Source organism: Ovis aries, chromosome 9, assembly GCF_016772045.2.
Source record: "Ovis aries strain OAR_USU_Benz2616 breed Rambouillet chromosome 9, ARS-UI_Ramb_v3.0, whole genome shotgun sequence".
Lineage (NCBI taxonomy): Eukaryota > Metazoa > Chordata > Mammalia > Artiodactyla > Bovidae > Ovis > Ovis aries.
The window spans coordinates 21645726-21673414 of record NC_056062.1 but is presented as its reverse complement, the minus strand read 5'-3'; the positions used below and the strand labels follow the sequence as shown (position 1 = coordinate 21673414).

Here is a 27689-nt window from a genome sequence, read left to right as displayed (position 1 = left end):
TCAGTGATGACTCCTTTTATTTATTAGTATAATACTTTTTCAACAACAAAAAAATGCATTAAGTACAATCAATAGAAAAAGTGATATTTTGACCATTTTAAACACAGGCAATTTTCTCCATACAAATTTCTAGTTAAAGAATACCATACAAAGTAAATCTGAATTGCAGGCCACGTTTGCTTTGGGAATATATATGAAGCAAGAGGAATGGAGAGGGAACATCTCCTATAATGCATGTGTAACCATACCATTTTTTACATATTTTAAAGCACTATGGTGTTTTGCCTTTATTTTGCCCCTAAAGGATTTTGTTGTTGTTGTATCTTTGCTTGAATTTAAATTTGAGTGAAAAGTAGTCATGAGTCCCAAGATGATTGAAAACTTGGTAAAGAAATTGGTTCAAAAGAACTGTCTAAAAAATGGCTCTCTCCTGCCTGTTTTCCATCAACCATTATCTACGGTCACCACCTTCAATTACAAGGTTTCCTTGGGGAGAACTGCTAACTTTTTCTACATTGTATTTTATGTAGACCACATTTATTTACTTTTGAGTCAGTGTTGATTATGTAAATTCCTTTTCTTTGTTCAACTGCAGCAGTTCATCAAAGGATAGGTATAGACAGGCAGGCCCAGGAACCTGCATTGCTATAAGCTCCTCATAGACTTCTCTAACAAAAACTACTGTTTGAGAACCATTGCCTTAAGGTATAAGGTATAACAGGAGACCATTCATCCAAGTGGTTTGTTCTTTGTCACATTTCCCAGTCCTTTCCCTTCCAACTGCTAGTGTTTGCAAAGGAAAGACAAATTAATATTATTTTCATGAGCATACTATCATTGTGAGGGCAAAATAGATTTTTTGAAAAAACCGACATAACAAAATAAAAATCCTTTTTTTCCCTCAATTATCCAATTGTGCACTCTCTCCAACAAACAGTTGATTCCAAGCAGACCACAAATCAGACAATTTCTGGATGTTCAGATGGAAGACATTCATCAGAGGCCCTCATGAATGGTTGTCAGATTTTGGCAAACCTGATCAGAGAAAGGAGAAAAGAAATCCATCATTTATCCACATACACAAGAAATGCAATATCTACTTGAATTACTGCATGAGTGAGTGTGTGGAACTACCTTAAATAATCAGAACTAGGACGGGGGAGCCCCAGGTCTTTCCTTCCTACTCCCAGTTCTCAGTTCTCTCTCTTTCCTGGGACAGGCTACAGAGCCTTTTGTCCCTAAACCCAGCTTGGTACTTAGTTAACTACTATTTTATATTGTCCTTCTTTTCTCCCCACCCCTTCTAGGATAGAAATCCCTACAGAGTAACAAGTGAGTTTTCCCCGTATTTCTACTCCCTAAAATTGATTCAAGGCTTCCCACGTAGCTCAGTGGTAGAGTCCCCCTGCCAATGCAGGAGATGTGGGTTCTATCCCTGGGTGGGGAAGATCCCCTGGAGGAGGAAATGGCAACCCACTCCAGTAGTCTTGCCTGGAGAATCCCATGGACAGAGGAGCCTGGTGAGCTGCAATCCATGGGGTCGCAAAGAACTTAGCAACTAAACAACAACAAAATTGATTCACTCATTCACCAACTATATAAACATCCATTCCTGCATGGGAATGTAGGAAAAGAGATGTTACCCATTTTGCTGCTATGATGTCATGAATGCAAAATGGACCCATCTGATGCTAACTTGGTTTTGGTGACATGGGGTACCTCTGATGATCTTCATTGAAAAGGGGACTTTGAGCCAATGATGAGCAGTACAGACAGTCCCCAAACTCGAAGACTTTAAATTTAACCAAGAAGGCAGTTGAGTAAGAACTGTATAATGTTATGAAAAGAGATGTGACTTGAGAAGTATAAAATGTTAAAAAAAAAAAAAAAACAGGCACGCTATCTAACTATGTGCGGTGCAGGACAGGTATGGACGGGCTGCTCCGCAATGTTGAACCAAGTACAGCACTTGTCCTCATCTCCCTTAGATTCTCATCCTTGGTTCTTAGAGGAGACTTATTGACTCTTGATGCTAATAATCATGTCTTTGACTGGTTTCTGGATATGTTTATATGTGAGGAAGAGAGCTGCAAAATCTTTAACGTACAGGCTCAGAGCTCTTGGCTCTAAAGGAAGTACTTTAAGAAATGATGCAGCAAATACATTCAATGAATATTTATGGAGTACAGTACCTACTCTTTTCAAGGCATCAGATATGGAAATGAAGTCAATAGTCCTTGTTTTCAGATCTTGACTGCAAGAGTGTGTGTATATGAGGTCGGAAGGGTGGGAAACAGGGTGAAAAAAGAAAAAAAAAAACCAGAGAGGGAATGAGAGAAAAACAAGTTGAAGTATGTATACAAGTACTCAAAGAAGTGATCTTGTTCCATAAATGAGAATATAGATGAGAGTGTTTAAAACGGAAACATCATCCTGGTCTTGATATAATTTCTTTTAGGAGGAGCACAGAACAGTGGGCGACGCCCTTAAAGCAATAGATGATGTAACCCCTGCAGCTCAGACACTGGCTGATCAGCCAGCCTTCCCTGCCCACCCTCGTCGTCATCTCTCCTGGTCTGGCCAAACATCGCCCCTGGTGGTCCCACAGCCTCTGTGCTAACTCTATACTTGCACTTATTGACTTAAAAACACAACTTCATCTCCCCCTTCACAAGTCCTTCTAATTAGACTCAAATCTTGAGGCCTTGGCATCATAACCCTGGCACCCAACAATGGTGTCTGACCCTTGGCAGAGCCTCGGTAAACATCTGCTGAGTATTACTGGACACCCAGCACAGCGCAGAACACATTGTGAGTTCTAAATGAAGATACTGTTAGGTTAAGCAATGCCATTTCAGAAATCAAGGGATAAAGGTTTTTACAGACCATCTTTCCAAGACTTTCTTAGTTAATGTGCAAAGAATTATCTGAAGAGGTGATTAAAAATAAAGAGCCCCTCCCCCACAAACCTGGATTCAGAAGTCTGGAATTGGAATCCATACAACTGGTTTCAAATAAATTACCCAGTTGATTCTAGAGCAGATGTCCCCAGTGCTGTGCTTTGAGAAACTCTGCCCTCATTACAGAGCTTTCTAACAAGATGATACTTGTTCTGATTAATTGTACACATTCATCTTGAAACCCAAAGAAAATGGATTTATACAATGTACACCACCTGACATTTCTGTGAGCTGGGTTACAAAACAACTCTGCCATTGAGTCTTTTGTTCAGACATTATATGTTAGTCCAGTCCAGCCTGCACCAAAAGCTGAGCACCCACATACGTCTACAGTTAACCTCGTGTGAGACAGGCCTGTGTGCAGCCCCACAGCTAGAGGGAGAAAATTGGGCATCTCAGGAAGGTTTTATTTTATTTTACTTTTTAAAAATTTTTGCCCATGCCATGTGGCATGTGGGACCTTATTTCCCCAACTGGACCACCAGGTAAGTCCCTCTTAGGAGGATTTCAAACAAATGTCACTAATTTAATGAATTTGAGCCAACTCTGGGAGATAGTGGAGGACAGAGGAGCCCTGTGTGCTTCAGTCCATGGGATTGCAGAGAGTCAAACACAACTTAGTGACTGAACAACAACAACATTAATTTACAAGGGCTAAAGAATAAGGATTTCTCTGGTGACCTCAGGACTCAATTTTCTACCTACCAGGTTAGATAAAACTTAGCTCTACCAATACCTGTCCCTAGAAACCTGGAATGCCAGGAAATGAAGGAAAACATTGCTTAGGGTGTCAGTAAATCTATATTGGCTGGAGTTCAAAATAAAATAAATCTTCGTAAGCCCTGCTGTGATTTCAGAGTTAAATACAAGGATTTCATAAATAGGGCAACAGAGTGTCAAGAGCGAAGGCCAGTAAACTAATTTGAATTACAGACCTCAGCCTCCAAGCTCTGGGACTTTGCCTCTGAGAGCCATATTGAAGTGAAGGTAATTAAGACAATCCGTCTTGCAAGGGGAGGGCGCTTTGCAGACTGTTTGAGATTCTGTGAGCATCTCACCCAGACCCCAGTAACCTTTTGAAATATGCTGAACCATGCAGTCAGCATACAGGGGGATCATTAAGTGGGTGAGAGATGGTGGAGAAATCAGTTTGTAACTGAGATCATTTCATGGGCAGTTTGCCAGCTCTTTAGGAAACTTTAAGATAAAGCCCTTTTAATATGAGGTGTTTATGAAGTGCAGTGCTATATAATCTATAAAATCCCTTCAAAGACTACTTAAAAATTTTAAAACTCATATTATTTCCTAAGTTTTGCTGCCTTAAAAATTAATTCTGTCTATTTTGGTATAAGTATTTAGGAGACAGGTTGGTAATAGAAATTATTCTTCAGGACAAAGAGTCAGGACCTTTCCTGCATGTAGTCATTGCCGTCCATTGCTCAGCAGAAAGCTTTCTCAGATGTCAGATTATGGTTATCTTTGTACAAACAAGGATAACACAAGAAATACTTACCAAGTGCAGGTGGTGGCTTTGAAATATTTGGCAAGGCTGAAAAAGGATGACTTGACAACATCTCGGAAGAGAAAGAGAAAATATTTTTTTTATTCTTTTTTCAATTTTAAGAAAATATTTTTAAATGCCTCAAACTGGAATAAAATACGGGAATCAGAGCAGTAATGTGGGAAATAGTTACTTACAAGCAATGATTATCACCAAGGAACAGGAGAAGACACTGGCTATGATTCCTCCCAGAAACCACCTGAAACAGCAGGATTGCTCAGGCTTAGCAAACTGATTGTATATTTCCAACACATGAGATGTTCTTTTAGACTCGCTATAGATGAATGAATTTATACTATAGAATGACAGTAACTGAAACAGTGCAGTATTGGAAAAAGGGTAGAAATATAGCCAAATGGAAAAGAAGAGAAAGCCCAGAAATAGATACAAGTTAAGTGATTGTTTTTTAATGTTTAAAAATTTTATGTATCTATTTTTGGCTGTTGGGTCTTCATTGCCCTGTGTGTTTTTCCCTAGTTGTGGTGAATGGGGTCTGCTCTTCCTCGTGGTTTGTGGGTTTCTCAGGGCTGTAGGTTTCTTGCTGTGGAGCATGGGCTCTAGTGTGCGGGGGCTTCGGGAGTTGTAGCACATGGGCTCAAGAGTTGCGGTTCCTCGGCTCACTGAGTAGCTGTGGCCCAGGGGCTTAGTTGCTCCGAGGCATGTGGGACCTTCTTGGACCAGGGATGAAACTTGTGTTTCTTGCATTGGCAGGTGGCTTCTTTACCACCAAACCACCAGAGAAGCCCAAGTTGAGTGATTTTTAACAGAAGTGCAAAAGCAAGGCAATGGAGAAAGGAGACTCTTTTCAACAAACGCTGTTGAGTTGTTTAGACGTGCAGAAGCATGAAACTCCACATAGGCATCACATCTTAACGTAAAGCTCAACTCAAAATGAGTCATAGACTGAAACGTAAGCCACAAAGTGTGAAACTTCTAGAAAAAAACAAAGGAAAAATTTGTATGCTCCTGGAATGTGAAGTCAAATGGGCCTTAGAAAGCATCACGACGAACAAAGCTAGTGGAGGTGATGGAATTCCAGTTGAGCTGTTTCAAATCCTGAAAGATGATGCTGTGAAAGTGCTGCACTCAATATGCTAGCAAATTTGGAAAACTCAGCAGTGGCCGCAGGACTGGAAAACGTCAGTTTTCATTCCAATCCCAAAGAAAGGCAATGCAAAAGAATGCTCAAACTACCACACAATTGCACTCATCTCACATGCTAGTAAAGTAATGCTCAAAATTCTCCAAGCCGGGCTTCAGCAATATGTGAACCGTGAACTTCCAGATGTTCAAGCTGGTTTTAGAAAAGGCAGAGGAACCAGAGATCAAATTGCCAACATCCACTGGATCATCGAAAAAGCAAGAGAGTTCCAGAAAAACATCTATTTCTGCTTTATTGTCTATGCCAAAGCCTTTGACTGTGTGGATCACAATAAACTGTGGAAAATTCTGAAAGAGATGGGAATACCAGACCACCTGACTTGCCTCTTGAGAAAACCTATATGCAGATCAGGAAGCAACAGTTAGAACTGGACATGGAACAACAGACTGGTTCCAAATAGGAAAAGGAGTACGTCAAGGCTGTATATTGTCACCCTGCTTATTTAACTTCTATGCAGAGTACATCATGAGAAACGCTGGGCTAGAGGAAGCACAAGCTGGAATCAAGATTGCCGAGAGGAATATCAATAACCTCAGATATGCAGGTGATACCACCCTTATGGCAGAAAGTGAAGAGGAACTAAAAAGCCTTTTGATGAAAGTGAAAGAGGACAGTGAAAAAGTTGGCTTAAAGCTCAACATTCAGAAAACGAAGATCATGGCATCCGGTCCCATCACTTCATGGCAAATAGATGGGGAAACAGTGGCTGACTTTATTTTTGGGGGCTCCAAAATAACTGCAGATGGTGACTGAGCCATGAAATTAAAAGACGCTTACTCCTTGGAAGGAAAGTTATGATCAACCTAGACAGCATATTGAAAAGCAGAGACATTACTTTGCCAACAAAGGTCCATCTAGTCAAGGCTATGGTTTTTCCTGTGGTCATGTATGGATGTGAGAGTTGGACTGTGAAGAAGGCTGAGCACCAAAGAATTGATGCTTTTGAGCTGTGGTGTTGGAGAAGACTCTTGAGAGTCCCTTGGACTGCAAGGAGATCCAACCAGTCCATTCTGAAGGAGATCAGCCCTGGGATTTCTTTGGAAGGAATGATGCTAAAGCTGAAACTCCAGTACTCTGGCCACCTCATGCGAAGAATTGACTCATTGGAAAAGACTCTGATGCTGGGAGGGATTGGGGGCAGGAGGAGAAGGGGACGACAGAGGATGAGATGGCTGGATGGCATCACTGACTCAATGGACGTGAGTCTGAGTGACCTTCGGGAGATGGTGATGGACAGGGAGGCCTGGCGTGCTGCGATTCATGGGGTCGCAAAGAGTGGGACATGACTGAGCGACTGAACTGAACTGAACTGAGAGGTGAAACGCTATTCTTACCGTAACAAGGTAGTGTTTGTCAGGCTTCTCAGCTGTCAAGTTTCCTTTTCCTCCTCTATCTAAATGCTACTCTTTGGAATCAAGTTCCCAAAGGAGTCAAGTTTTCCTCTTAAGGAGGAAGTTTCTACATGAATTAACCTGAGAGGAACATTCCATTAATAGTCCTGTGAAATAAAGAAAAGTCTCCATGAACAGCTAAGTTTGGGAAAAGCTAAGTTAAGCAAAGCTGAACAGGTTTCTTCACCATGTTATTTCACTGAGCCTTTATTATGCTAATGTACATCGTGAGTCCCCTGACTTGGGATATATAATACAGAATTCTGCAACTTTATTTTTAACTACAGCACTGGCCCCCACCCCTTTTTGTTCGTTTGGTCCCATTATGATCTAAAAATACTCTCCAAACCTCATAATTATCTGGGAAGCTGTTTTAAAGTACGGATTCTCACTAGATCTAAATTGGTATCTCCAGGGATGGGATCCAGGACTTCGTATTTAAAAATACAACTCTCCCAAGTGATGCGAGGCACTTGACCATCAAGAGGAAGGACTCGAGGAGAAGCAGCACATACTAACCGGAGTACAAGGACCACAAGACCCCAAGATGTATCTTGCATTCCTGTTTCATTGGCTCAACAAATATCGATGAGGCCCTAGCACAGTATCTGTGTTCTCAAGGAACTTACAATTTTGTAGGGAGAGATAGAGCATTAACTTTTAAACACGCGAACATAGGCTAGGTCAGGTCGTGATAAGTGCTCTGGAGAAAAGCCAAGTGAGATGTGCGTGATAGAGAATGGTATTCTGCCTAAATGCGGTTGTGAGGGAAGGACTCTCTGCCGATGTGACATTTGAACAGATAACCAGAAAGAAGTAAGGGCACAAGTTATTGTTTCTCCAGGGAAAAAAGACTGTAGTAGGCAGAATAAATAGCAAGTGCAAAGGCCTTGAGGCCCAAGTGGGCTTAGCACAGAAGGGACTTGATGACTGCCCTGGAGACTTGGGTAAGAAAAGAATAAGAAGGACACGCTGGACAGAGGGACAGAAACATGCCTATGACCAGCCAAGTGCATTACGTCCTCTGAGAAGCTGAGAAGACATTTTATGTGAAGTTATGAAAATATACCGGGAAAGATACAGTCCCAGTGGGAACTCCAAGTGCCCTGGTGGGGATGGCATATGCCCTTGAACTCCATGTAGGGTTACTTAGATTGTATCTGTAACAGGGAGTCACTGAGGATTTAAACAAAGGATAATGCATGGTACAAGCATTGATAATGTATCAGTGCAAGGCAGCAAGATCCACTGCCTTTGGTACATTTTGTGAGATAATGGGAGGAGGGAGGTAGTAGATAAAAAGCCAATGGACAGAAAAATGGACAAATCTTAACCACAGAGCTACCTAAAACACTTTGTGGAATAAGGCAAGGAAATCATCAATCAATTACAGCTTCATTAATTATGAAACACCACTGCATGAACATAAAAAGCTAAATTACCTTGCACAGGCAGAAATGATTAAGCATGCAGCAAGCAGAATTGCTTGAAAGGAGACCTCTCGTAACAAACTGGTTTCTAACAGGAAAAATAAAAAATATATGAATTAGAAATCATTGTTGATTAAATAGTCTTGGAACAACAAAATCATACTAAAACTTTTTTTGATACACCAAAAAAAATGGTTTTTAAATGTATGTCAGTTCAAGAAATTTGTCCTAAGTAATATGATTAAGAGCTTCCCTGGTGGCTCAGCAGAAAAGAATCTGCATACAATGTGGGAGCAGTAGGAGACGTGGGTTTGAACCTTGGTTTGGGAAGATCCCCTGGAGAAGGGCATGGCAACCCACTCCAGTATTCTTGCCTGGAGAATCCCATGGACAGAGGAGCCTGGCAGGCTACAGTCCACAGGGCCACAAAGAGTTGGATACCCTTGAAGTGACATGGCACAGCATGGCAATAAGATCAAATTATCAAATGCTGTCTAGGGCCATTCATTAGAAATTTTCTGAAAATTATCAGTTTTTTCCTAACACTTAAAACATAAGCGATTGTACTACACAGACAGTTTGGAGCTTGCCTTTTACCTCAATGTTGGAAAAGGCTTTGTAGAATTGATGCTAATGTCAGAAATCTAACTGGGATGATGATTATAATATTAAAGTTTAAATTTTGTAGAGTGCCTTATAACTCACAAAGGGCTTTCATACATCAGTTCATTTCATCAGCATGACCAGACTGGGAGGCAGGAACCATGATCACAGTTCTGCAAATGAGAAGACCAAATTTCAAGTGATGAAATTCATCCAAGGTCATGAAGCTATGTGCTGCCAGAGCCAAGATTGAAAAACCACGTCTACCCAGAACATCATGTTTTGTCTGAAATAGGGTGGGTAAAAGAATGGCAACTTGGCATACTGGGAGTCTCTAAAGGGCTAAAAAAGAGAATAAATAGCCTGAACTATTTGTCCTTGCAAAACTCTTCGCTATCTTAAAATACTTCAGCGCTACTGAGCCATGGTGGAAAGGACTGCAAATCATCCAGCAGTTATAAAAAGGAAGAGTTAAACCAACTGTGACTCTGAGTCTTATTTTAACCACCTGAAAGGAATCAGAGCTGCTCTAAGGATGACCACGTAAAGATCTAAAGGAAAATAGAACAGATCTCAGCTTCATTTTTGCCAAATGCTTCAAAAGCTCAATTTTGCAAATTGTTTAAAACTTGTAAGGACTTTGAGCTCTGCATGTATTTATTTTTGCTATTTGCGTTCTGAATTGAGATTGAGTCAGCTAACAAGAACCTACTTAGTCCATAATATGGGCGAAACATTGAAGATGGGCAAATGCAAAATAGAGCAGTTGTGAATGACATCACTGCACATATACAGTATTTCCTATTAATATATACAGAGATTTAAATAAGTTATTGTGGGTTCAATCGAACACTCAACCATCCTTCTAAAGTGTGTTTCTATTCTTAGCCTCCTCTGATTTCATGTGGAATTTGAAAACATTCTTTCTCCCAGAAATAAGTGTAGGTTGACAAACTGCAAAGATCCCTAGACTTGAATACGGAAGGAAGACTGGGTTTAAATTCAAGTTCTATAAAGACATGCGTTGTGATTGTGGACAAGGTGTTCATTGATTCATTCAATCAGTAGCCATTCACTTAGCATTAATTTTGGCTTGGCTCAAGCGCAAACTCCTTCAGGAAGTCTTCTTGGATGTCTTCACCTCCCCCTTGGCCCTTAGCTGCTCTGTCTTTGAAATCCCATTATACTTCATGCATGTCTCCATCAACAAAATTTCCACACTGAATTAAAATTATTGTTTTCTTTCTCTATGTTTCCCCATCAGACTGTTGACAATAGCTGGCATCTATTTGCTGTTCTTTAGCAGCAGTGCCCATATTTTCCTTGAGAAGTCCCCTCTCCCATCCTCCTAGTGAGTGGTTCCAGTGGACCATCTGATTTCCCTCCAGCCTTTGATGCGCTCCAATCCACTTGGAGCTTTACATGCAGGCATGTGTGCTATGTCACTTCAGTCATGTCTGACTCTTTGCAGCCCTCTAGACCATAGGCCTGCAAGGCTCCTCTGTCCACGGGATTCTCCAGGCAAGAATACTGGAGTGGGTTGCCATGCCCTCCTCCACGGGGTCTTCCCAACCCAGGGATCTAGTCCACGCCTCTTACATCTCCTGCACTGGCAGGCAGGTTTTTATCACTAGCATCACCTGGCAAGCCCCTGGATCTTCATATACTTACTGACAAAGGGATAGGTTTTGTTGTGTAATTGGGACCCTTCCAGAACCAAGGTAACCGGCCCTCTTCTCCTAAGTCTAGAGTCTGTTTCTGCTGGCTTTGAAAAGGGGAAGCTGCAGGCACAGAGCCAGCAGAACTACCTTGGAGTAATAAAGCGCATTTCAAAAAGTAAAGTGGACAGAGGAAAAGAGACTTGAAGAGACCGACAGAGACCTGGAATCTTTGCCTGGAATGTTTATTAATATGAACCAATGCATTCAATGACATTTTGAGTTGGGTTCTCCTCCGCTGGAACTCAAAAAGCCCTGACTGATAAAATGATGCCAGGCACACTTATACCTTTAGCATATGGATCAGTACCTCAAACAGTCTGCACACTCAAAACCTACATGAAGGAGATGAAACATCATCAGATGGAGACCTCATCCCCTCAGGGCTTTATAGCCAAGTGAAGCAAAGGAAGATGACGCCAAGAGAGAGATACGTGGTGCCGGGCACTATGGCATCTTGGGGAAGCCAAGTGCTACCTCCACCCACCAGCATAGGGCAGAGAAGACCCCGCAGAGGTGATCTCCTCTAACAGGACCTTAAAAGAAGAGTAGGGGTCTTCCTGGAGAAGGCAGTGGCACCCCACTCCAGTACTCTTGCCTGGCAAATCCCATGGACAGAGGAGCCTGGTAGGCTGCAGTCCACGGGGTCGCAAAGAGTCGGACACGACTGAGCAAATTCTATTTCACTTTTCACTTTCATGCACTGGAGAAGGAAATGGCAACCCACTCCAGTGTTCTTGCCTGGAGAATCTCAGGGACAGGGGAGCCTGGTGGGCTGCCGTTTATGGGGTTGCACAGAGTCGGACACGACTGAAGTGACTTAGCAGCAGCAGCAGCAGCAGCAGGGGTCTCCCAGGTATATAGCCCTTGAGAGACATTCCAGACACAACAAAGAATTTCTACAAAGGCTGGCTTGGCCTACTGGAACTTGAGTATTCTATTCTGTAAAATGGAGACAGATCATTTAACTAGTCCACCACTATCTTGGAGCCCCTGCTCTGTGCCAGGCACTACATAGGCAGTTGGGACTCTACAGATGCCTAAAGTATGGTCACCACCATCGTGAAAGAGTTGACGGCCTGATGGGGGAGATACAAAAGTAAACATTCAAGAACAGCACAAGAAATGGGCAAGAGAGAGGGGAGTCCTGAGAGCTGGAGGAATACAAAAAGGGGTCGCTGAAGACCGCTTCCCCAGAAAACAGGGTGGACTCCCTGGAGGAGGCGGGACATGAAACTGTCAGCTGGAAACTGTCTAAACAATAAACACTGCTGTCCCGGTCATCCTGACCCCTGGAAAGGGAATAAAAAAAAATCCTTAACACCTATCTAATAGCTGCACTGGGAACAAAATGAAGCAGGGCATGTTGGTCTTTGGGAGTAGAACTGGTCAGTGAGATAAATATTCAGGATTTGAGGAAGGCGAAGAAAGAGGAGACATTATTTTTTCGTTTAACCTTCCATCTTAGGTAATCGTAACATCACATTTTTGGAGCGCTTGGTATACATGGCACATGATGCTAAGTGCTTGTTGAGGATTATTTCAATCATTTATCGATACAGGGTAGGAATTATGATTATCTCCCTTTACAGATGAAAATGCGACATTTTGGAGAGTTCTGTAAACTGAAGTGGGAACTGGGCTTTGAAACTTGTCAAGCTGGGGACAAGACAGCGCCTTGAGGCAACACTGTGTGCAAACCTGTTCCACCAGATATTAGCATAGAGATTAAGGGAGATGCTTGCTGAATTTATTTCAGATTTACTACTGACAGCAAGCATCAAGGCCTTGATATCTTTTGACTTTCCTTGCCAGGGGCATAGCATGAAAGAATGTTCTTTCTCTTGTTTATTTTCTTCTTCTAGAATATATCAAACACACAGCTAGATATGAAGACGATGATCACAGATACCTATGTATGAGCACGACTCAGCTTTAGTCACGCTTAGTATTTTCCCAAATGTCTTCAGGGTTTTTTAAAAACAAAGAAAACACCGCAAATCCAGTTCTTCTAGTGCCTCCCCGATGACTCCTCCAGGTCAGTCACCTCCTCTGTGGATGCATCACCTGGTTGCAGGCTGATGCCAGCACCTAAGGGGACGTTAGTCACTTCCAGGCCCTGAAAGGAGGACTTATGTGGGTGCAGCAAAGGTTTAAAAAAACTCACTTGGATGATCCAATGCATCTTCCTGGAAATGTTCAGAAGCTGTCCACTGGGACTGAGGAGACAAGCCGTAGGAGTTTTCTCTGGGTCTCTGAGAGGCAACGGGGCCAGAAAAGGAGGCTTTCACAGACTCTGCATTCAGCTTCTGTGACTCCCAGTCATCAGTCAGAGAACAGTCAAAATCACCTCCTGGAAGAGCAGAGAGGTTCAGTGTGTGTGTGTGTGTGTGTGTGTGTGTGTGTGTGTGTGTGTGTGATTTCCGTGACTCTAATGATCATAGCAATAGTCTCAAGAAGCACAGAGAATTGGAACTGAACGAGCAGAAACATTTTTTCCTAACCTCTATTTCCATGGAGCATAAAGTGACGAAGGGGAAATGACAGCAGAGAGGAGAGCCGGAGGCAGCCTACGGGTGACTGAGCCCCCTGAGAAGGCGCCAAGCCCGAGACATTTGGGAAGGGGAGCCAGCGTTGAGGGGAAGGCCAAAGCTTCACGGGCCTCGGGCAGGCGGATCCATGGAGTCGTTCAATGCAGAATTATTGTATAACTGCTTACGTGACGCAGTTCGGGAGGCTGGGCATCAGAAGTCAGAGTAGACAGTGCTGTGCGCCATCCGTGGCTGGGGAGGGACAGGCGCACCGGCCCACAGTCAGGAGGCAAAGAGGTCATCACTGCACGGAAACCTGGCAGAAGGTGTCCAGATGGAGCCTGGGAGGGAGTGTCTGAGTACTTGAGCAGAAACCTGAAGGCCTAGGAGGAGGACTTGCAGAAAGACAGAAGGAAGAGCAAAGGCCAGGAAGAGACAGACAGACAGAGGGCGAGGGGAGGGGGGGAGGGGGAGGAGGGGGAGGGGGAGAAAGAAGGGAAAGAAGAAAGAAAGACATCTGCCCCGGACAGACTGTGGCGGGCTCCTAGAAGAACGAGCCTTCCTATGGGGCCAGACAGGAGCCCCTGAGTGTGAGCAGTCCTGGAAGATGGTTCTGGCTGGATTGCTAGTGCTGTGCTTAGTAGCTCAGTCATGTTCAACTCTTGGCAACCCCATGAACTGTAGCCCGCCAGGCTCTTCGGTCCATGGGGATTCTCCAGGCAAGAATACTGGAGTGGGAAGCCTATCCCATCTCCAGAGGATCTTCCCAACCCAGGAATCAAACTGGAGTCTCCTGCATTGCAGGCGGATTCTTTATCAGCTGAGTTACTTGGGATTACTAAGTGGTGATCAAAATCATGAAGGGCCTCATGGGTCATGCTCACTCAGGAGCTCAGATTTGTCCTGTGGGCAACTTGGAGGATGGGAGTACTGTGAGGTGCTTTGTGTGTTGAGGTGCTCACTCAGCAGTGAGTGGTGGAGAGAGTCCCAGCCCTGTTCTGGAAGCTGGGAGTGACTGTGGAGCTCCAAGAGACTCTTGGGGTCCTCATACAGCAGTGCTTCTTAACCAGAAGCACATTTCTCTTCCCAGAGGACATCTGACAATGTCTGGAGTCATTTTGGATGGTCACAACTTCAGCAGGGGAGAAGGGATAGGGTGCCACTAGTATCTAAAGGAATAAAGCCCAGGGATGTTGTGAAACCATATTTAATACACAGGACAGGCCTGGATACTGAACCAATGAACTGATGCTTTTGGACACGGGAATTCCTGTCAACCCTGCAGGCTCCTTCCTACCCTCCCGCCCACAACTTGCTGCCTCTGATAAAGCAGTCTGCAGAAGCATCTTTGCTGCTTGTCATAGAAAAAGGAAATGGTAGGAAATGAACCATGCTGAGCATCCAGTAATGCCCAGGCTGCAGAGGAGGTCCTGGACCTTGTTTACTGCAGCACTAAACACAATGGCTAAGATTCGGAAAGAACCCGTGTTCATCAATAGGCAAATGAATAAAGAAATTCTTGCCATTTGCACCATCACGGATGAACTAGGAGGTTCAGCTAAATGAAATAAGCCAGTCGTAGAAAGACAAATACCACTGATTACACTTATACACGAGGTATCTAAAATAGTCAAAATCAGAGAAGCAGAGAATAAAAGGGTGGCTGCTGGGGGGGAGGGGGGAGGGGGCTAAGGGGAATTGTTCAACAGATATAAGGTTTCAGTGATGCTAGATGAATAAGTTCTAGAGCTCTGCTACACATGTGGCTATAGATATCAATGTGGTATTTTATGTACTTCAAAATGTGTTGAGAAGGTAGATTTTTTTTTTTCTTAGCACACACACACACACACACACACACACACACACACACACACACAAAAGACCAAAAAAACACCCAAAACTACAAAAGACAAAAAAAACTCCACAAAGGGACACAAAGAAATGCTGGGAGGTGTTGGATGTCTGTCCCTTGACTGTGGTGATATTACAGGGAGTTTGCAAATATCCGAGCTCATCACAGTGTTCATATTAAAGATGAACATCTGTGTATATCGACTGTGCTGTGCTGTTCCTGGGCAACGGCACTTGCTTAGTCACTCAGTCATGTCCGACTCTTTGCAACCCCATGGACTACTCTTACTCTGAATCTTGCAGTATTGGAGGGACGCTGGGCTCTGCTATCTTGAGTAAAGATCATATACGGCCAATATTGACCTTAAAAACCTCCTGTAAATGTCCAGTTGGCACAACTGTATAGAATGTGTGTGGTGTGGCATGTTAGTCACTCTGTCATGTTGACTCTTTGCAACCCCGTGGACTGTAGCCTTCTAGGCTCCTCAGTCCTTGGGATTCTCCAGGCAACAATACTGGAGTGGGTTGCCAATTCCTTCTCCAGGGGATCTTCCCCACCCAGAGATCAAATGCAGGTTTCCTGCTTTGCAAGCAGATTCTTTACCATCTGAGCCACCAGGGAAGTATATATATATATATATATATATATATATATATATATATATATATATATATATATATCAACTATATCTCCATAAAGCTGTTTTTAAAAAAGAGAGGAAGCTGTGTGGTCATATTCACAAGGAAGTGAGAGGGAACTGGTACCTTTTGTGGCTAATTATGTATTCAAGAGTGGCGTTGAACTAAGATCTGGGGAGACGTGATGAGGATGCGACAACAGAAAAAATATTCCTGTACCATTGCGCAAAGCTGCTCTGTTGAACTTACGCTTTGCCACTGAGAGTTAGATGAGATAAAAATGTATCTCATGTAGAATTCTGGAAATATTGCACAGAAATTTCTAAAAGAAAATTCTAAAAGAAGAGATGGCATTAAAAAGAGAAAAAAAGATAAAAAGTTCTTACAGACAAAAGAGTCTTAACAAAAATGATCAAAGAATTTTCATCTCTGAAAAGACATGGTTTTCCCCTAGTTCACACTTCTGTTCACTGACATTTTTTCACCCCTCTAACCTTAATAATAAATGAAAGGGGCTTTCCTGGGGGGGCTCAGTGATGAAGAATCCACCTGTCAATGCCGGAGACACAGGTTTGATCCTTGACCCGGCAAGATCCCACACTCTGCAGAGCAGCTAAGCCAGTGTGCCACAACTATTGAGACTGTGCTCTGGAGTCCAGAAGCTGCAACTACAGAGCACGAGTGCTATAACTACCGAAGCCCTCATACTCTAGAGCCCGTGCTCCGAAACAGAAGAAGTCACCACAATGAGAAGGCCACACACTGCCGCTAGAGTAGCCCCCAGCTCGCTGCAGCTAGAGGAAAGCCCATGTGCAGCAGCAAAGATACAGCACAGCCAAAATTAAATAGAAAAACATGTTAAAAACAATAAATGAAAGAATCACCATGCAGTAAGTAAGTGAAAGTCGCTCAGCCACATCTGATTCTGTGGGACCCTATGAATTGTAGCCCAGCAGGCTCCTCTGTCCATGGGATTCTCCAGGCAAGAATACTGGAGTGGGTTACCATTTTTTCCCCAGAGGATCTTCCGAACCCAGGGATCAAACCTGGGTCTCCTGCACTGTAGGCAGATTCTTTACATCTCAGTTATGAAGGAAGCCCTGCATAATCCAGAGAACATATCAATAAATAGTTCTTTGGGATTATATTTGAAGATATTAATTTCATTCTGTTTCTCTTGGTTTATTTAAACTGTGTGGTTGGCTTCTGATTTTTTTTTTTTTTGGCTTTTGTTTTAAAAGGATGAATCTAATTCTTCCAAGCAAGTTCCCTATCCTTACATACAAAATAGGCATTATCATTTGCTACAGTGGGAAACGCAAAGTCATGTACTGATGTTGCCATCAAAGACATTTATGGAGGAGGCACTAGATCAAGAGAAAACTGCAGACCTCAGATGGGGGTGCCTTGTCTGAGGTCATCGTGTCTTTCTTTCTTGGGACTGGCAGAAATAGAGCTGGAAGCCCTGATGAGTCCTCCCTGTCTAGATCCTGGGTCCTCTATCAGCATGACTCATGGACTCTGAGGACGCAGTCCAAAGTGCAGCATTGGATCTGGGCAGCCACGAAATATCAGAGCTAGAAAATGAATTGCAGCTAATGAGGAAAGGTGTCTGGATGCAGCTGTGGAAGGGGTGAGCTGAGGATAAACAAAACAGGCAACAACACTAACACCACAAAAAAAGCCCATTTTAGCCTGAAAAATTAAGGCAAAGAAAATCAGAGGAAGTAAGTTTTGATTGCATCCATTGCCCAGAGAGAACACGGCAAAACAATTTAATTTTGAATTCTTCTCTCGAGTCTTCTAACTCGGCGATGTTTCCAGAGAAAAAGGAATTGCTGATAAAAGTCAGGGGGCTTTGGGTAAATCCAGAAAACAAGAAGTCTGGGGAAGATTTGATTACAGTTGACAGCAGAGATGAGTGCTTTCAAAGTCCCATGTGCACCCGGGTTGACTAATTACTGATTGGGAGTGGGGGTAGTTGATTCTGTTATATTTAGAAGACATTCGGAAACCATGAGAGTTTTACCAAGATACCTCATGCACGTGCAGCACTGCTGCAATCCAATTGCTTTAGGATTGTTTGGACATATTTTGAAGAGGCAGCAATGGGAAAAACAACATGTGAATTTCCAAATATGTGAAACTATGCCTTTAGAGTGGCGATTCCCAAACTTTAAACATCCACGGAGAGTTCACCTGATTTGTGCCACCTCCCAGAGCCTTCTTAACTCCTAGCCACTTTAAATTTTCTTAGATTGTTTCACCTTAGTCTTTTACTTTAAAGGAAACTTTATAACACTCATTTAAATGTCCTAAAGAAAAAATAAATGTAAGAACAAGTACAATGAACATGAGACCTTATTTAATTTGCACCAAATACTTTTGTAGGGGAAAGCTCTGAGCCTGTTCTTTGTTAAAAGAGTAATGTAACTCCCAGTGGTTCGGGCTCCGTGTTCCCACTGCTGTGCAGCAGAGTGAATCAGCTCTGTGTATACATATATTCCTTTTCTCTGAGCAATAAGAAAGCCCTCCTCAGTGATCAATGCAAAGAAATAGAGGAAAACAACAGGATGGGAAAGACTAGAGATCTCTTCAAGAAAATTAGAGATACCAAGGGAACATTTCATGTAAAGATGGGCTCGATAAAGGACAGAAATGGTCTGGACCTAACAGAAGCAGAAGATATTAAGAAGAGATGGCAAGAATACACAGAAGAACTGTACAAAAAAGATCTTCACAGCCAAGATAATCACAATGGTGTGATCACTCACCTAGAGCCAGACATCCTGGAATGTGAAGTCAAGTGGGCCTTAGAAAGCATCACTACAAACAAAGTTAGTGGACGTGATGGCATTCAGTTGAGCTATTTTAAATCCTGAAAGATGATGCTGTGAAAGTGCTGCACTCAATATGCCAGCAAATTTGGAAAACTCAGCAGTGGCCACAGGACTGGAAAAGGTCAGTTTTCATTCCAATCCCAAAGAAAGGCAATAGCAAAGAATGCTCAAACTACCGCACAATTGCACTCATCTCACATGCTAGCAAAGTAATGCTCAAAATTCTCCAAGCCAGGCTTCAGAAATACGTGAACCATGAACTTCCAGATGTTCAAGCTGGTTTTAGAAAAGGCAGAGGAACCAGATATCAAATTGCCAACATCCATTGGATCATCGAAAAAGCAAGAGAGTTCCAGAAAAACATCTACTTCTGCTTTATTGACTATGCCAAAGCCTTTGACTGTGTGGATCTCAATAAACTGTGGAAAATTCTGAAAGAGATGGGAATTTCAGACCACGTGACCTGCCTCTTGAGAAATCTGTATGCAGGTCAGGAGGCAACAGTTAGAACTGGACATGGAACAGACTGGTTCCTAATAGGAAAAGGAGTACGTCAAGGCTGTATACTGTCAGCCTACTTATTTAACTTCTATGCAGAGTACATCATGAGAAACGCTGGGCTGGAGGAAACGCAAGCTGGAATCAAGATTGCCGGGAGAAATATCAATAATCTCAGATATGCAGACGACACCACCCATATGGCAGAAAGTGAAGAGGAACTAAAAAGCCTCTTGATGAAAGTGAAAGTGGAGAGTGAAAAAGTTGGCTTAAAGCTCAACATTCAGAAAACGAAGATCATGGCATCTGGTCCCATCACTTCAAGGGAAATAGATGGGGAAACAGTGGAAACAGCGGCAGACTTTATTTTGGGGAGCTCCAAAATCACTGCAGATGGTGATTGCAGCCATGAAATTAAAAGACACTTACTCCTTGGAAGGAAAGTTATGACCAACCTAGACAGCATATTGAAAAGCAGAGATATTACTTTGCTAACAAAAGTCTGTCTAGTCAAGGCTATGGTTTTTCCTGTGGTCATGTATGGATGTGATAGTTGGACTGTGAAGAAAGCTGAGCACTGAAGAATTAATGCTTTTGAACTGTGGTGTTGAAGAAGACTCTTGAGAGTCCCTTGGACTGCAAGGAGATCCAACCAGTCCATCCTAAAGGAGATCAGGCCTGGGTGTTCTTAGGAAGGAATGATGCTAAAGCTGAAACTTCAGTACTTTGGCCACCTCGTGCGAAGAGTTGACTCATTGGAAAAGACCCTGATGCTGGGAGGGATTGGGGGCAGGAGGAGAAGGGGACGACAGAGGATGAGATGGCTGGATGGCATCACTGACTCGATGGATGTGAGTCTGAGTGAACTCCGGAAGTTGGTGATGGACAGGGAGGCCTGGCGTGTTGCGATTCATGGGGTCACAAAGAGTCTGATACGGCTGAGCGACTGAACTGAACTGAGTCTTCCTCTTACCTCCCCACTCCCCCTATCTAGATCATCACAGAGCAGCGAGCTGAGCTCCTTGTGTTATACAGCAGCTTCCTACTAGCCATTCCTATTTTTTTTAACACAAGGTAGTGTGTAGGTGTCAATGCTACTCTATCAATTCATTGCCACCCTTTAATATGCTGTGTAAAATGGTTTTTGTCTGTATTCATTTTCTGAACTGGGTCTTCAGCAAATCATTTTATCTTACTTTTCTTTTCCCCTTTTCTAATTAGTGCTTTCTGGGTCCTATCCAAAAAAAGGTCTGCTTGGGAAAGGTTGTGATGATAGTTTCCTAAGTTTTCTTCAAGAAGATTTATAGGCCCTGTTTTTGCATTTAGGTCTAATATCCACCCCAGATTGGGTTTTGTATATGGTGTGAATTAGTATTAAAAATACTTGTATGTGTATGCAACCATTTTATTATATTTTCTTGATTAAATAAAAATATATAACCATCAGAAAAAAGATGTGCTTTGAGTTCCTATCACTATATTTATATATGTATCTACACATACATATTTAGATATATTAATATCACATAATGTATACTATATAATATGTATATATTATATATCTAATTATACATATAGCATAAATTTTGATAGGAGTATGTATATGTGTTACACTATGTATACATATCTTATTTTTAAAATGAGGAAATTGAGACTTAGCAAAGTTAAGTAACTATCACAGTGTGCCCAAACTAAAACTTGAATTCTGATTCCAGTATCCTTTGTCTACCCACGTCCTGTACAGAAAAGATCCATTGGAGACGTGCAGATATGTTCCAGGTATTATCAGCTTAATAATTTGCACATTTAAATTAGGCTTATTTTGCATGAGATGCAGATAAATACATTTGGATCACATAAGTAGTGTGGAGAGGACTTTAGGTGATTATTTAAAAGGTGGCTCATCCTTTATATCAAAATGACTATTGTCTCTGGATTTGACATTGGTCCAGAACCATGTGGTTGCTACTGCCCATTTGGAAATGCTACCTCACCATGGAAAAAAGAGGTTCAAACTCACCATTTTCTTTGCAGTGGTTTGTTTCCAGCCTCCTGACCCCCTCCAACCAGACATCCTCACTGGGGGAGGAGTCAACATCATCGAAGATGCTCCCATGCAGCCAGGATTCAGAGGTGCTGAGGTCGAAGAGAGAAGAGAAAGAACGGCGGATTCTCCTTTTCTTTCTAAATATTCTGGAGAGAAATGAAAGCAGTAAGGTGAATAACCAATAGCAGTCAACTCACGGTCAAAGCAGAGAATTCCATGAAGGCAGACACACGGGGCACGTGTCTGTCGCCTAGGTCCATGAAGCTCATTTCATCGTTTTCCTCCATTAATTCCAGAGAAGTTTCTTAAATTCCTGTATGTGCCAGGTGCTTGCATCAATGTCAAGGATACTGAGATAAGAGACAAAACCTCGGGTCGAAAGACAAAAGTAATGCAGATATAGCGAACACTTTCACTGACCTCATCTTTTGTTTGGTGTCTTTCTTAGTGATTTACGTCCAGTGACTCACATTATCCTTGGAACAGCCCTGTGAGGTAGGTACTACTGCTACCCCATATCTCAGATCAGGAAACTGAGGCACAAAGAAGTTAAATAACTTGTCTGAAGTCATACAGCTAGTAGCTGACATAGCTGAGAGGCAAACCCAGGCAGTCTGGCTCCATCATTTCTGCCCTTGGTGACGGTGCTGTGTACATGTGTGTTCTGACAGTGTCAACTAGGGCTGCTCTGAGAGCACCAGGGGAGGTACTGCTCATCTGGAGACAAGGAAGGCTTTTCTGGGATAAACAAACAAACAGTCTCATATTGAGTCATGCTAGGTAAAAAGAGGGCCGATAATAACCTTGACTGTTATGTGAAGGAGTTAGAATTTAACATAAAGGGCTCTGAAGTATGGCAAGGAGAAGCAGATGGTGGTGACCTGATTGGGTTTGCATTTCCAAAGATTTTGGTTCTCCATGTGTCCCCACACCCAACAATCCAACAATCCATCCTCTACCTTATAAGCAGTGTTATCATGCTAAGGATGAATCTGACACTTTGTCAAGGGCTCCTGTCAATCTACAGAATAAAGCCCAGATTCTTCAAGCTGGAACGTAACCCCCTCCATCCAGCCCTGCTTCTGGGTTCAGTCTCCTCTCGTGGAGAGCAGTCTTTCCACCAGAAGCTGTATTTCTTCCAAACAACTTGCCATTCCTCACACTGTATCAGGGTCTCTCGGGCCTCCATAACTGTACCCTCTCTCAGGAAGTGCTCTTTCCTACATCTGTCTTAATTAACATCAAATCAATCATCTTCTTCTCAAGGAAGCTCGTTTTAATCTATCCTGCCAAAGAAAATGGGCCTCCCTTCCTTCTCCCTTCTGCTACCCTCCATCCAGGCTTTTATCCCAGCAGTTCTATTGCTTTTTTTAAAAAAACTAGTTCATTCTTTTAATTAATTCATTCATTTTTGGTTGTGTGCGGTCTTCATTGCTGTGCGGGCATTTTTCTAGTTGCTGTGCAAGGGCTTCTCATTGTGGTGGCTTCTCTTGTTTCAGAGCATGGCCTCTAGGGCCCATAGGCTCAGTAGTTGCAGCTCCCAGGCTCTAAGCACAGGCTTAATAGTTGTGCCACTTGAACCTAGTCGCATGTGGGATCTCCTGGGATCAGATTTCGAACCCATGTCTCCTGCATTGGCAGGCGGATTCTTTACCACTGAGCTACCAGGGAAGCCCATCTTCATTACTTTAAATCCCCCCCCCAAAAGTTTTCTTTATTTTTTCATCACATATTACAGCACGCAAGATCTTAGTTCCCTGGCCAGAGATAAAGCCTGAACTCCCTGCCATGGAGTCTTAATCACTGGACCACCAGGGACATCCCAGTTCTTAACTTTTGTTCATTTTCATGTGTCAGCCACCCCTGCTTCTTATGAGCCCATGTACTCCCATGATCTGGAGCAGAAATAGACTGCTTATAAACAATGTTGAATGACCCAATGAGTGAATGAATGAATAATTGACAGATGGGCTAGAGTGCTGATCCTTTGACCTAACCTCGTCTACTTACCTGACTAAGTTCTCCTTGTAGAGAACCCTGGTCTGGGAGGGGCTCAGGGTTATGTTGCCGTCTTCGTCGCAGAAAAAACTGTCTTCTGTCCAGATGTAGTAGCCGTTGGTGAGAAGTCTGGGACTTCGTCGACAGGTGAACGGGGAGCCCATCAGGGGATCTCCGGAGCGACCCTCAAAGGGACTGTCACCATTGAGGAAATCACAGACAGAGCTACAGGGGGACGATTAAGCCCTTTCAGCCTGTATCTGGTTAATCCAGGCACACACAAACCACACATGTAGTCACCGTGGAGGAAAACCACCTCTTTGCCTTCCTGATGACCAACTACTTTTGCAATTCTGATGGTGTCTCTCTTAATCTTCTGAGCTTCACCTCTTCACCTGTGAGACCACTGAACTACAGCACGTTTAGTGCTTCTTTCTGTTTTAAACACTTTGATGAAAACTTAGGGCAAATTGGTTTCTTTGACATATGATGCCCCCTCCACCCCGTCCTTGACATGATCCATTTTTTTGGATGGAAGAAATTGCAAAACAGCCTACCTGGGATGCTGGAAGCTCAGAGCACCTTTCACGCCCCACCCTTTCTCTGAAGAGCCCTCCAACCACTACATCCTCACTCTTGTCACTGTAATAGGGAAATTGCAACTACACAGCCACCAGACACTAATAGGAGAAAATGCAGTCAAAGAGATCTTTTGGGGGGTTTCTCTGTGGTCCAATGGTTAAGAATCTGCTTTGCAAAAAAGAAAAAAAAAATCTGCCTGTGAGGCAAGGTGTATGGGTTCCATCCCTGGTTGGGGAACTAAGATCCCACGTGCTACACAGAGCAACTAAGCCTGCGTGCTGCAATAGAGAGTTTGACCACTGCAAGGAAAGATCTGGCAGCTGCGACTAAGACCTGATGCAGCCAAATAAAGACACAAATATTTTTTTAAGAGGTTTTTTTTTTTTTTTTTTGGCTTCTGCCATATGCAGGATCTTTCAGTTGTGGCATATGGTATCTAGTTCCCCCACCATGGATGTCACCTGGGCCCCCTGCATTGGAAGCGCAGAGTCTTAGCTGCTGGATCACCAAGTCAAGAATACAACAAAATACTGCATACAGAAAAAAATCTGACTGATGTTTCATGAGAAAATTCCCCTAGAATACCTTGGGAGAATACATGGGGGAGACGGCTCTACAGCACATTCTTTCTCCGACGGGGAAGAATCTGTGTAAGCAAATGAGAGAGAAATACAAATTTATCACACTGCATCAACATGCATGATTGCACACAGTGGAGGGTGTGACTAGCTGATGTCCCAGCCTTGGCAGATTTCAGCAGGTGCAACCCTCCAGTGACTCATGACTAACATAACTCATTTTCAGGACTCTACCGGAGCAAGACCTAATCCAGGGGTTTCTATATTCTGTCTCGTCTCTCCTTCAACACTCCTTGAGAGACTCCTTAGTTTGGACGAGGCAATAGTAAACAAGGCTTCGCTAGTGACTCAGCGGTAAAGAATCCACCTGCCAATGCAGGAAACTCCAGGTTCAGTCCCTGGGTTGAGACGATCCCCTGGAGAAGGAAACGGTAACCCACTCCAGTATTCTTGCCTGGAAAATCTCAGGGATAGAGGAGCCTGGGGGCCTACAGGCTGTGAGGTTGCAGAGGCAGACATGACTTACCAACTGAACAACAACAAAAATAATAAACCATCAGCATCAAACTGACTCATGAAAAAGAGGAAGAAAACGTCTTGTGGGAAGCTGTCGAAAACCCAAATCAATTACCCAACATGCTGGTTAGTTTAGCTTATTGAGTCATTTGAGGAATTCAATCATCTGCCTAGATTCTCTCTCATAAGTGCGTCTGAAGGCACTTCTGTTAGGTTGGAGGAAAAAAATTTCTGTTTTCTATAAATGATTTTCCAATGTATGACACCTGTGAATATTCTTAATTTTCTAAAAAAGAGCATGCATTCATTCATTCCAGTTTAACCAAAGGGCTGGCAACAGATTTCAGTTGTGAAAAGTTGCAGTTGATTAATATTCTAAATGCTATTGCAGCATTTTATATTGTATAGAAATGGTGTGAATACTTATAATAGACAGCCTCAGTGAAACTTGGTTCCATTACTGATAATTAATATCTAAGACAAAGAAAGGAGCTTAGACTTTCAGATTGAGTTGGCTGATTTGAAGAAGAAAATTGTAGGTGTGTGAGGGAGGGTTAGAAGCAGGGTTTGGGGAAAAAGCAAATGACAAGAGGAAGGAAGAAATTTGAAACCACTACCGTTTTAACAACGCCCATATTTTCTGTAAGTAGCTATCAAAATCATTCAGTATTTTTTTTATAGACAAACCGTTTTGCATCTTAATAGTAGCTGATAAACAATCTCCTTTCACGTTTATGCACAGACATGTTTTAAAAAGTGATTTTTTTTTTCCTACTAAAAGGAAAAATATCACATTTCTCTCAAGGAAAGAAATGAAGTCAAAATCATTGCCAAAGTGAACGCTGGCATTTAAGAAGCACAAGCTACTGACAGATGGTTAATGGTATGAGTATCAGCAAAATCAAAGCAGGGAAATTGCTAAAAGGAATCTAATCGTTCAAAAGATAATTGCGTAGAGCAGTTCTCTTACATTTACTTGCTACTGGTGTTGACATCAGTTGAGATATTTGGTACATCTTGGGACGGCTGCTTGTTCAAACTTCACAGATTTTCTGCACAAGACATTAAAGGAAAAAAAGGGTGGATTATGTATTAAAAATAGAAGGATGATGCCAAAACAGATGGCATCTACTCATTGCACTAGTCAGATTTGTTTACTGAAAGAATACAGAGATAAATGGAATTGAAGGCAGAGTTGAAGGACCACTGAGTTTGTGTCTGCCTCGATGATTTTATATTTCATTTTCCATTGTCTCACTCAGTGCATCTAAATAGTCTTTTCCTGTAAATAAAGATAACATTTTATTTGGGAAAGCAAAACTTACAAAGGTTGACCTGTATTCAAAATAAAATAATGAAAATTAATTGTTTGGTCAAGAAATCCGAAAAAAAATGGTTTTATAATTCTCTAAATAGATGTATTTGTATTTTTATCATCCGACACACTTCAACCTCATTATCAAGTTCAAACAATGCTAGAAGATTGGGGACCGTCTTTTGCCTAACACCTCAAACCACTGACAGGTAGCTACAGAGAGGGCTGGTGGTCTTTATCGTTACTATCAGCCTGGACATTTCCAAGTAGCATAAGAAGCATTGCACTAAAAATAGTATATTGCTGGGCAGATTTCAAAACTCACCTTTTACGAACATATAATTTACTTTCTCAGTTACAAATTAAATACATATAGAAGTGTGTATATTATGTAAACTTTCATCACTTACCACTCATTGTATGGATCTGCTTTCCACTGATCATTCAATTTTGTATACATTATTATCCTAGCAGCATAGTAAGGTAAGTCAAAATTCTTTTCTGATTCATCATCTCTATCCACATTTTTTCAAATGTGGTAACTACTAACGGATTGTTTCTGTAGCTATCACACAATTAAAGCAAACCCGAATAATTCTATAGATTCAAATTGATTATTTCAATAAACTAGACACAAAACCTGCCAGACAATATAGATCCTGCCTTATAGGGACCTTAAGAGAAATTAGGAGAACTTTCTGCAATTCCCTGAAAGATCTCTAAACCAATGCATACGCATAGATTTCAATGGTTTGGAATATAAAATAATACTGTTTGCTCTACAATACTGTACATTAGTATGTCACTAATCCTTTCCATTTTTGTCCAGCCCAAGTTACCCTATGTTAGTTTCCCCCAATCATCAAGTTCAATTCTAAGCCAACAAGTTGCACAGCAGAAAGTAAGGTCTTACTGCTACATCTTATTAATGGAAATACAACAGGCTACTGTTAGCTAACAGGTAATCAAATATTAGTTACATTGAAAAAGACTTCCGGTGCAGCTCTAAGACTTTTCAAGAAAACAGACCCCATCTATCAGTTCTACGAAAGCAACTCATCTGTCCTGAAAAGCAGTTTGCCCATGTGTCTGTCTTTCTTCCAAAGAAAGTTCCCAACCTCTTCTTCTAATTGATAAATGACAAAATAGTTACTGAAATATGATGCTTCCTGTGGTTGAGAGTCAGCAGAGAGATCCAGGACTTAGCAGGTCTTCAGCTGAAAATAATGACAGCATATCAACAGGTGCAAAAGTCTTTTAAGAAAGGGAAACCCCGTCTTTCCCTCCTCCTAATAGATAGCTGCAGGCATCTCCCTGTGCAGGCTTTTGCAGGGAACTTTTGTCTTCAACAGCCACTTGTTCTTTTGGCTGTTTCCGAGAATAGAAGGGCATGTAGTTCTCTGGAAAGCAGCCTACAACTGCTCTTGTTTTCTTTTAAAAACAGCCTGCGTAACCAGAGGCTGAGA

General features: G+C 42.3%; 1 protein-coding gene across 4 annotated transcripts; it reads right to left on the bottom strand.

Moving 5' to 3' along the window:
- TMEM71 (transmembrane protein 71) lies at window positions 1–27537 on the bottom strand. Of its 4 annotated transcripts, none has more exons than XM_042254088.2 (10): window positions 27204–27537; window positions 25879–25960; window positions 24400–24460; window positions 23245–23457; window positions 21208–21380; window positions 12993–13178; window positions 8517–8592; window positions 4659–4720; window positions 4474–4534; window positions 1–1035 (listed from the first exon to the last, which is right to left on the bottom strand). In XM_042254088.2, exons 2-10 carry the CDS (start codon window positions 25922–25924, stop codon window positions 1020–1022), a joined length of 894 nt encoding a protein of 297 aa, XP_042110022.1. In that variant the 5' UTR covers window positions 25925–25960; window positions 27204–27537; the 3' UTR covers window positions 1–1019. The 4 variants fall into 4 exon arrangements, with proteins under 4 accessions (XP_042110022.1, XP_012038934.2, XP_042110023.1 ...); XM_012183544.4 differs by having other exon boundaries at window positions 27377–27537; XM_042254089.1 differs by having other exon boundaries at window positions 23245–23427; window positions 27377–27537.
- Window positions 27538–27689: the final 152 nt, after the last annotated feature.